Source organism: Notamacropus eugenii, chromosome 7 (assembly GCF_028372415.1).
Source record: "Notamacropus eugenii isolate mMacEug1 chromosome 7, mMacEug1.pri_v2, whole genome shotgun sequence".
NCBI classification, from domain to species: domain Eukaryota; kingdom Metazoa; phylum Chordata; class Mammalia; order Diprotodontia; family Macropodidae; genus Notamacropus; species Notamacropus eugenii.
In genome coordinates, this window is record NC_092878.1 from 148,859,632 (window position 1) to 148,871,007 (window position 11,376).

The 11,376-nt window shown below is 37.6% G+C and overlaps 1 protein-coding gene across 1 annotated transcript; it reads right to left on the bottom strand.

Annotated features, from left to right (window-relative positions):
* On the bottom strand, positions 1–4,742 carry CXCL13 (C-X-C motif chemokine ligand 13). The gene is made up of 4 exons (XM_072623651.1): positions 4,591–4,742; positions 3,117–3,246; positions 1,388–1,465; positions 1–1,032 (listed from the first exon to the last, which is right to left on the bottom strand). The coding sequence occupies exons 1-4, from the start codon at positions 4,655–4,657 to the stop codon at positions 975–977; spliced, it is 333 nt and encodes a 110-aa protein (XP_072479752.1). The 5' UTR covers positions 4,658–4,742; the 3' UTR covers positions 1–974.
* Between the last annotated feature and the right edge of the window lie 6,634 nt (positions 4,743–11,376).

Genomic DNA, 11,376 nt, shown 5'->3' on the forward strand with positions numbered 1-11,376 from the left:
TTAAGTAAAACATCTGTTCGTGTTTATTGCAGAACAGTACATGAGTGATACACTTTAGAAAAATACATTTATGTCCAGAATTCTCTACTCCTTGGTGTGTAACACATCACAGGAGGTAAGAGGTGCATAAGACAAGCTTAGCTGTAAATAATTCTGACTGCTCTGGGTTTGATTCTGGGGTGTTCCTTGGAAGGATGCTAGCTGGAGGGTTGGGAAAGACATCCGGGGCTATCTCATCCAACTCCTTGCAATTTAGAAATGGGGGATCTGAAGCCCAGGAGGGCTCGGTGGCTTACTCAAGGTTGCAGAGAGAGTGACCATCAAAGGTGAGATTTTACCAAAGTATGCTTTGCCTTATAGCCTCTGGCATGCTATTGATGTCAACAGCATAACACAGCCCCATCCCCTGGCTTTCTTTTACTGCAGTTTATTAAGGTGGAGGAAATCTTTAGGGTCACCAAGTCCCAATTCTTTTTGCTTAAGCTGTGACCAAAAGGTTCACTGGCACATGACTTTGTCCAGACTCTCCAATGAAAACTGTGTGAATTTCCTGGGCAGCTTTCTCTCCTAGTAATTTCTCTGCAGGTGGAGAAAAGATCCCTTGCTTTCCTTCCTCACTCATGCCCACTGCTCCAATGTGACATGTCCAAACTACCCTTCCATAGAGGAAAGTCTTAGTGTGAGAACTGAGGTTCTTGCATGGTTGTTCTTACTCCCAGCATTGGTTGAAATTGGGTGTGCCCTTGATATGAAAGAATCTTTAAATATTTCTGATAAGTTTGCTAACTAATATTGATCAAGCATATGTAAATCAAGCGCTTGGTTAAAGAGAAGCTAATGTGTCGCTGGATTGCTGCAGAAAGATCATTTTGGCTATCTGATTCTAGGAAGGAAGTGTCTGAAAAGAGTATTTCATCAGAACAAAAACAATTAATAAAAGAAATGAGAATTCACAACAGGAAGCCCAGATGCTCTTATTTGGAATCCTGGCGTTGTCTCTCAACAGTCCTGTTTGGTGTGGTAGCCTTGATTCTAAGGAGCAAATCAATCGATACTAATTAATAAATAAATTTACAGCTAAATAATATTCTTTACTTTTAAAAAAAATCTCTTTTCCCACTAGAAATAAAACAAGACAAAAGAAGCTGGACATAAAGTCACCAGTCAATGGACTGATTCTTTTTAATTTAATTTTTAAAATTTAATTAAAAAATTAATTTTAACTGCAGAGAAATGTAAATTGGAATAGCTGATTATGGAAAGCTGATGAAGCAAAGCATTCACTTTCCAGACTTCATTCTACAGGATCAGTGTAGGAAATAGAATCTTTACATTCTCAAGGAACAGTGTTCAGAATCTAAAAGTAAGTGGTATCTAATTGCTCTACCTTTTACTTTTGACGACCTCCTCTAACCATTTTTTCTTTGGAACCACACATACTTTCTTCCCATTTTTCAGTGTGACTCTGGAAAAAAAACAGCAAAAAACCAAATTCTCAAAGTATTGCTTTTCAATCCTAAATGTCACACCTCTATCAAATGACAATTAAGTGAGGATAAAACAAGATGAAATTGGGTTATGTTATGGTATATTGATGAGCTGTACTATAGGGTCTGAATTCTAGCAGATGGTCAGGGGAGAGTTAAGAAAACATACACCTTCTGTGAACTTTTTATGAAAAAGCCGTGGGCTTGGAGGGCCAGTCCAGTATCGAATCTAACCTCTGTAAGACAGAGGTTGTAAGACCAGGTAGTATGTATGCCTACAAAAAGTCAATATTTTTCTTTTATTAATGAGGAGAAGGCAGGTGCTTGGCAGATAGAGTCTAAAAGGATGAAGATTTTCAGAGACATGGAGGTCATGCCTATTTTAATAACATAAAGAGACCAGTGCTATGGATGGTTGTATGCAATGTTTATAGAATCACCGAACATTAGCCCTAAAAGGGACCTTGGAGACTGCCTTGTCCAATGTGTTCATTTCTGACTCATTCATTTTCATAGTGTCATATATTTAGAGATTCTGGGGATGTCAAAGGTCATGTTGCCCCCCTTCTCCCCCATACAGATGAGGAAACTGAAACAAACTCATTGTTGAGTCTACACGTGAAGGCTTCCCATTTTGGTCAAATTGGCCAATGCTGTGTTGGCATAACATTTGAGAACCCAGGGTCACCTCTAAGCTGTGATTCAGTATCTGAGTAGGACTTTAGTGGAGAATGGTATTTATTCTTTGGTGTTTGGATGGATCTACAATTACCTTGATGTGGGTACTACCTCCACAAATCAATCATTTAGCACTTATTAGGTGCCTACTCTATACCAAGCACCATAATAAGCACAAAACAGACCACAGGTCATCTCTGCCTTCTCATCCTATGGATCTCTACTGTGTATCTAACTCTAAATTCCTTACCTCTCAGGGGGAAAAAAACTAAACTGAAACAGCCCAGAATCATGAGTTTTCTGTTAAAACAGACCTTTGGAAGAAATGGAGAAGTGAATAGGTCAGGGGTTCTACATGTTTGGGTTTTTTGTGTGTGCCTCATGGACCGCTTCAGAAAATGGCATTTTAAGGACATAAAATACATAGGATTACAAAGACAATCAATTATATTGAAATGCAGTTATCAAAATGTTTTTAACAAATCCATTGCCAGACTCCTGGCTTAGACCTCTGATTTAAACCCAGAGAACTACTGCCTCCAATGCCCTGAGTGAGGTTCTCCACCATTAATAAAAGTGCTGCTTTCTGTTCCTTTGGATAGGAGAGGAGAGTCAGTTTTGACAGAAGCTCAGAATACCATTTAGTAAATGTTAGAAGATACACAGATGGACTTTCCTACATCAGAAAATAGTGAGGAGCAAAGCAACCCCCAACACCTGAGGTAGACACCAGAAGATACATAACCCAGGTCCTGCAGCCTCGATGGATGCAGCCAAAGGACTGCCCTTGAGGACCTAGAGGGCCACATGTAGCTTCGAGGCCACAGGTTCACTACCCCTGACCTAGGACAAACTGTGACCTTGGAAGGCATGCAAGAGAAACTCAGATTAACCTCATTTTACTTAATGGAATTAGGAGAAGAGAAGTCAATTTTCTTACTTGCTACTTACATGCATTCTAGATTTCGGCAGCCTCCGTGAGGTGGTGAGATAAGTACTGTTTTAATCGAGGGTATAGGAACTCTTTCCAATGTCTTGAGGCATTTGCACTTCTGACTGGCATCATTGGTCTCTAGAATACCTATGGCCATAAAAAACCCCAATAGCATCCAATTTTTTCTGCTAATTACAAGTTCTGAATTACATATCAAAGGATCAAATGACCTCCTGGACAACTCAAAAGTGGGAAATGTTAAGTTCTTCCTTTTGATCTTGTTTTTTCTTGGTTTTAAAATAACTGAGTCAAGCCTAGTCACATTGCTTCCACTCACTAAAAAAATGAGAATAAAAAATAACTCTTGTGGGCACCACATTTTGTTAACTCATTGGACTACCTGGTTCCATCTATGAGCATTACAGCTGAAAGATTCTTGTCAAAGTGTACTCTTAAATGATGAGGTTTTTAACATTTAAATTCTGGATCTTTTGTGCAGGGTTGTATAACTTCCTTAGGAATACTTCATAGGATATCCTAGGATTGGACTTATAATCCCTGACTTTGTGAAATTCTAGACTATTTTTTCCTGTTCCCTTTTTTATTGATAATATTATATGTGATCTGCAATGAAACAGATGAACCTGAGCAAATCAGATGAACTAAACCTAAGCATAAAATGTAATTCGAAACATTCCATCTGAAGTGTTATCAAGGATTTCCTGCAGCACTGTTTCTACTCAATAATTCAAAATTTCAGTTACTACTTTGTTGTATATTTAAAAGGAAACAAATTGTATGTCATAGATTTGCAACTTCATGTGTAATTATCTTTTTTTAAATTATACTATGTTACAGAAATGCTTCTTTTATTTCAAAAACTAAAAATAAAATAAACTTTGAACAATTTCAACGAATACTTTATCATACATTTAAAAGGACTAACAAGTTGCACATAATGGATTTGCATTACAAATGTACTTTTAAAAATTACCTTTATTATGGGAATACTTGTTTTATTTCAAAAATTAAAAATGAAATATATTTTATTTTTATGATGCCAAAGCCATTTGGAAACCCCAGTGACTGATTGATTTTGGCTGGTAAATCATGATTTTTCTCATGTCTTTGCCTGCCTGGCTTTCTTCTTCTCCCTCATCTTCAAAGTGATTTCTCTCATAATTTATGCTGCTTCCTCAAATATCTACCTTTTAGATAGTCGAGTCCTGGGAGAACCTTATTCATTTTGGTCTCAACTGTTGTTAAGTTGTACACAGCAAATGTGCAGTTTCACTTGCAATCATCTTTTTTTATGATCCTATGTTATGGAAATGCTTATTTTATTCCATAAATTAAAAATAAAATAAGTTAGTCTTAACTGAGTATATCCTACTCAGCAGGGAGAGTGACTTGATTCTAAACATCCCTTCCCCAGCCCATTTAACTTTTTTTTAAGGGGATTCCCAGAAAAAGACAAGTGAAAGTTCTTACCTTGGACTAACGAGTTACTAATGGCCACGAGGAGAACCACAGCCAAGGAGGCAGCAGTAGATTTCATTGTGGCTTTACAAGGGTGAGGAGGAGGAGGAGGAGGAGTCAGGCTTGATCCACCATCTGAATCTGGGTCTGAATCTCATCTGGGCTCTTTTCAGGACCAGAGCCTCCTATTTATTTACCCTAATGAGGATCCTCCCACTGCCCGGGTCTCCAGTGGGCCAGTTGTGTCATCAATCTTTGAAACCTAAAAATGTTATTGCTGAGCTTGCTTTTTTCCAAACGTCCTTCACGCACTCCCTGTCTTTGCTGCACATCATTGTCAGCAAAGCTTCCATTATTATTATAAATATGGACTATGCACTCTTGGAATGTAGAAGGTAAAGCTAAAAAAAAGTGATGGGTTCGGGGAGGAAAAAAAAAGACAGCTATTAAGAAATTCCGAGGTTCAGACTCCTGTTACTAGTACATCAAGTGAATGTGTGTGGCAAGGACAAACAAGCCTGTTGATAAACTGTTCAGAGTTGGGTGGATATAGCACCCAACCTGGACTGAACTCAAATCCAACCTCAGACCCTTATTAGCTGTGTTACCCTGGGCAAGTCACTTAGCCACTGTCTGCCTCAGTTTCCTCGTTTGTAAAATGGGATAATTGTATGCACCTCCTGGGCTTACTGTTGTGAGGATCAAATGGAATAAAATTTGTAATGTGCTCTGACAGTATCAAAGTACCATACAGCTAGATCCTGATTAGTCACGATAGTAAATCCTCTGAAATGGGTGCCTATATTGAAATTTTAACTCTTCAGAGTTATAATTATGTAAAATATGATCATTGCTACCAGTCTAATGGAAGTAGGTAGTGCAGTGTAACGTGCCCACTTCATAAGGATTCTTTGTTTACACTAATTGGGACCTGTATAAATGCTCCAATAATGTTAACAATGATGGTGGGCAAGGTCCACTTTTCCAGTCCAATTTTCCCATCTTTTCTTTTTTTAGGCTAATAAAAGGTATGACTTTCTCCATTTCCACGGGGAGCAGGAGAAAGAAATATTTTATTTGGGAGAGATGAATGTTGGTCCCTCTGAAGAAGCAACACTCACTCACTATTCAAAATGTTTAAAATTGTTCAGCAAAAACTTCCAAAGAAAATTTGTAAATTTATTCTCATTTAAATGAAACATTATTTGGTAAAACAAAACAAAACAAACAAAAAAAAAACCCTCCAAAAATCATTTAGAACAGAGTTGTTTTGCTTATACCTTGTACACAGGCAGCAGAAATTCCAGCTGCATCTGTCTGGGTTCTGCAGCCCTCAGTTTACTTTTTCCTTATATCTGTTTAATTAGTACAGTGCTTTTTACAGTAAAGTCTGCATAAATAAGTTTAGTGCGGTTTAGTTTTGATTTGATCTACCTTCTTAACCCTGACTCTCCCACAGTGGCTGATAATGGAAAGATTTCTTACTTCTGTTCCTCTGACAAGACCTTTCACCTCCTGACTCCAGGCATTTTTCCTGGCTGTCAATGCCTGGAAATCTATCCCTCCTTATCGATGCCTTGGACTTCCCTGCCTTCCTTCACATACCACCTACAATTCTAGCTTCTACAAGCAGCCTTTCCTGATCCCTCTTAAAGCTGGTACCATCCCTGCATTTATTAATCATTTATTATCTTTAATCTATCCTGTAGATGTCCTGTTTGTTCATAGTTGCCTTCAAGTTGTCTCTTCCATTAGATTGTAAGCTCCCCAAGGAACTGGGTTTTTTTTTTGTTGTTTTTTGCCTTGCTTTATATCCACAGAGTTTAGCACAGTGCCTTACAATAAGGGGTTCTAAATAAAATGCTTGTTGACTAAGAATTGTCATCTAATGGTGGACTGATACCATGTCATCCTCTTCCTGTGCAAGGACTGCTCTCATCTCTCTTTTGAGTCAGAAAGTAACCACAATGATTCCAGCTGCCATTCATATAGTGTCTTAACCTTTGTGAAACACTTTCTTCTCAACAGCCCCATGAAATAGGTGGTACCAGCATGATCAAATTGTTCGGCCCTCACCCACATCCTCATCTGTAAAATCTCTCTGTCAGACTGGGTCTCTAATATCTGGTTTTCTCCTGGTATTCCTATACCACTCCTTCTCAAGTAAATCCAAACACATCTGTACAAATTAACTTGTAGTTTACTTCATCTGGCCCCTTGCAATAAGATAGTAGCAGAGAGGTTTGCACTACTGGGAAGCCAGATGTGTGGTTGCCTTGAGGGAGTTTTCCAGTATACCAGGCGGAGTGAGAATGCTGTTATCCTTTTGTAAGCCTGCCTAGAAAGTGATCATTCTAGGACTGTCACCATATTGGAGCACTAAACCACCTTGGGCATGGTTGGACCCTTGATGAAAATTTTCTTAACTCACCCTTCTCTTACCAAAGACCCGAGTTCAAATCTGGCCTGAGATACTTACTAGCTGTGTGACCTTGGGCAAGTCACTTGACCTCTGTTTTGTTCAGTTTCCTCAACAGTAAAATGGAGATAATAATTGTACTTACCTCTCAGGATTGTTGTGAAGTTCAAATGAAACAATATTTGTTAAAAAAAAAAACCCACCCAAAACCTTTTACCACAGTGCTTGGACATAGTAGATAATATATATACATATACATATATAGTTATTCCCTTCCTGTAACTGTCTTTAGGTCCCTATTTGGTCAAAATCTGGAGAAGAAAATGACAAACCACTCTAGCATCTTTGCCAAGAAAACCCCGAGTAGGGTGATGAAGAATCAGGCATGACTAAAAACAGTTGAACAGCCCAGGAAAGACTACCTGCATATCATCCCTAGTCTTGTCTCATGCTTTTAACCAACTTGTAACCCAAATGAACATCCTTTGAGAATGCTAGTGCGTTGTTTCTGTAGCATTTTCTGGGTTTCATATGATCCTGAGCAAACAGAATGAGCCAGTGTAAAATACCTCCCTGAGATTCTATTTCAAGGAGAAAATGCTATAGGAAGATTAGTTGAAGGAAGCAGTCTGGAGAAGAAGAGTTAGGTAGAATATAGTACTTGACATATGTATGGGAAGTGTTTTCATGTGAAAGAATGGGTATGTTTTTGTTTTTGTTTTTGCTTGATTCGGGAAGGCAGAAACGGGTAGCAATGGGAGAATGGATTTAGGCTCAATGTCAGGGAAAACTTCCTAACAATGTAGAGGTGTCCCACTGGGAAATGGGCTACCTTGAGAGGAGGAATTCAAAAGCTGTAAGACCACTTGCCAGGGATAGGAGAAGTGGAAATTCCTATTTAAGTACAGGTTGGGCTAGATGACCTGGCAGATAACTTTTAAAATCCAAATTAGTAGAATGTATTAAAAGACTGATCCTAAGCAACTGGCAAAGGCAATGGAGGAAGGTGGAATAAACTCACCAGTGAGATGGACTTTTAAAAAAAAAATGTGAATTTCATTACTCTTGGTGATGGCAATTTGCCATATGGCTGCTAGGTGGCACTATTTCTTGTAAAAGTGATTTCTAAAACAAAGGGTTTCCTTAGGTAAACACACCTCTGGATACAGATACATTCTGTAATGTTATTGCAATGACTGGGTAATTGATTTTTTTTTTTTTAAGGAATAGACTATTTCTTTGATGTTTTTCAAGACGGATTGATTAGATTAAAATGTTAACACAGGAAGGAAAAAACCCCTAAAAATCTGGAATAATCAGACAAATTTTGGGTTAAATCCAAATCTTTTGGCCCCTGAGATTGCAAAATCATGTTCATGTTTCACTTTATTGGCAAGGAGTCACATTAGGTCTCAGTAGCAACAGTATCTGAGCTCTCTGAAATTAGCAAGCATTCTAAGAAAACGAAAATCACCACATACCAATATAGAAAGAACCTCAAGTTTCCAGGCTTTAAAAAATTGCTTCCAATTCATCCACACTCACATAATAAAAACAGAACATAGGCTGGATATGTGGTGAAAGCAATGGGTGATGACTGGAGGGCCCCTTGGCTCCATTGTGATTTTAAGAGCAAGTGAGAAATTCCTTTAGCAAGCTGGGGTGGAAGCCCTGTCCTGGTTAGTCCTTTGTTTTGAAAAGGACCTTGACATCTGACTTGCAAGTGAATTGGATTTAAGAGAGCGCCAGGGCTGTGTAAAGTCACCAATCTCACTTTCACCTCTGGAGCCATCTGGGTCCAGTGGTCAAATATAGATCAAGGCAATTGGAAATGGCGCCTGGAAGTCCTGTGGTGTACATATGGGAGGATGGGTAAAAGAATTGTAGAGGGTAGTTGGGCAAGGATGGGTTGTTATCTGCATTACTGGAGGAAACATTTACCTTGATGAGTTCACAGATCCACTGGAACAGTCAAGACAACTGAAAAGTACAACACGCATACAAATGAACAAATAATCACCTTGTCTGTCTCTCCCCTTTTAATTCTAGATGGGAAAAATACATCCTCGAGATATGAAAAGATAAAAAAAAAGTTCAAAGATCTAAGTCCACCTGAGGTTCTGATTTTGTACTAATCAGTGGTTGTCAAATTAGGAAAGTGAACCAGATATGTATACATATATATATATATACACACATATGTATATGTATGTATAAATACATATGTGTGTGTATACACATATACATATATACTTATGCATATACATATATATGTATGTGTGTGTGCATGTGTGTGTAAATTTAAGACCATCCAGGACACATCCCCAAATAAGATTATGATTCAGCCTTTAGAGAATCCCAGAGTATGTAATGAGTGCTTTCTTGTATCTTTTAACACTTATTAAAGCTGAGTCCTAAAGTGTCATAGTGACTAAAATATTATTTTTTCTTATGTAAAGATTTATTTTGAACTTAAACATCAAATAAGAGCATTTCCACACATAGAACACAAAAGAGGGTTTTCTATGAAATCATGAATCTTCATTTCATAATACTTTAAAAAAATTCCATATATTACTTTAAAAACTCTCCTACTTGTCTGTTCTTCCGTTGAAACTTCCTTCTGTGCATTTTTGGAAGGAAAAAACCCCCACTTTAAAAAAATAATTAAAAAAAATCCACTTAGAACAAATAAACAAAGTTAAGCAAAATGAATTAACATGGAGGCCTTGTCCAAAAATGTCTCTCTCTTTCTAAACCTTTTGTCCATTTTCTCTCTGTCAGGACAAAGATAACCTGCTTAATCATAGGTGCTCTGGTCATTGCATTGATCAGTTAAGTTTTCAAGATTGTTTTTCTTTGAAATTTATTATGATTCTTTTTCTTTGTTTAAAATTTAAATTGCTTAAAATTTAAAATTGTTTTTCTTTACAATATTCCTGACCTTGTACAAATTCTTTTCCTGCATCTGCTCAATTCACTCTGCATCCAGTCATACTATATTTGATTCTCTGACATTGTCTTTGTCAATTCTTACAGTCAATTCTATTACATTATATTTGTACGTCACAATTTGGCCAGTCATTCCCTAATTGTCTAAGAGGCAAACTAAGATACCCCTTTAGATTCTAGGTTTTTTGCTTTCTTTATTTTTCATCCCTTTTCCTCCTCTCTTCAGAATTGGGAAATATATTTCTCTTGAAGTTATTCTTTCCCTGATATTATCTTTCCTTTTAACTGTGCCCCCATCCCTACTTTTTTTCCTACTGTATTTGATGCAACTATACTAAACTCTGCATGTGTATTAAACCCTTTTTTATCTGATTCAGTAAAAACTGGGGTTCATCTAATGCTTACATCCTTCTCCCCTTCCTCTGTGTTTATATATACTTCTCTCACACCCCAATTACGAGAAAAAGACATTTCTCTCCTCTATGTTTCTCTTTTCTTTACTAAAGTATTCCTTTGACCCTTCCTTCTCTTTCCCCTCTTAAAACCCTCAGAATAGACTCAACTGACCTCACCAGGGCTTCTGCTTTCATTATTTGACCCCCTCAATATCCTTTGAAGATAGGTGAGAGGAACTGAATTTGGACAGTGCCTGTTTGAGCACAGAAAAGAGGACAGAGTTAAGAAATATCATAGAGGTTGAAACAAGATTTGGTAACTGATTGCTTTACTAAATATCTAGTGTCCTGCCATGTTTAAAATATTTTATTTTAAATAAATGAATGTTAAAGCTATCTATAATCATATGAAAAAATGCTCTAAATCACTATTGGTTAGAGAGATGCAAATCAAAACAACTCTGAAGTACCACATCACACCTATAAGATTGGCAAACATGACAGAACAAGAAAATGATAAATGCTGGAGAGGATGTGGGAAAGTTGGAACACTAATTCATTGTTGGTGGAGCTGCGAGCGCATCCAACCATTCTGGAGAGCAATTTGGAACTATGCCCAAAGGGCTACAAAAATGTGCATACCCTTTGACCCAGCAATATCGCTACTAGGACTATATCCCCAAGAGATCATAAAAATGGGAAAGGGTCCCACATGTACAAAAATATTTATAGCAGCACTCTATGTAGTTGCCAAAAACTGGAAGTCAAGGGGATGTCCATCAATTGGGGAATGGCTGAATAAATTATGGTATATGAATGTAATGGAGTACTATTGTGCCATAAGAAATGATGAACAAGAAGACTTCAGAGAGGCCTGGAAGGACTTATATGACCTGATGTTGAGTGAAAGGAGCAGAACCAGGAGAACTTTATGCACAGCAACAACCACAGTGTGTGAGAGTTTTTTCTGGTAGACTTAGATTTTTGTAATAACACAAGAACTTCTTACCAAAAAAAAAAAAAAAATCCCAA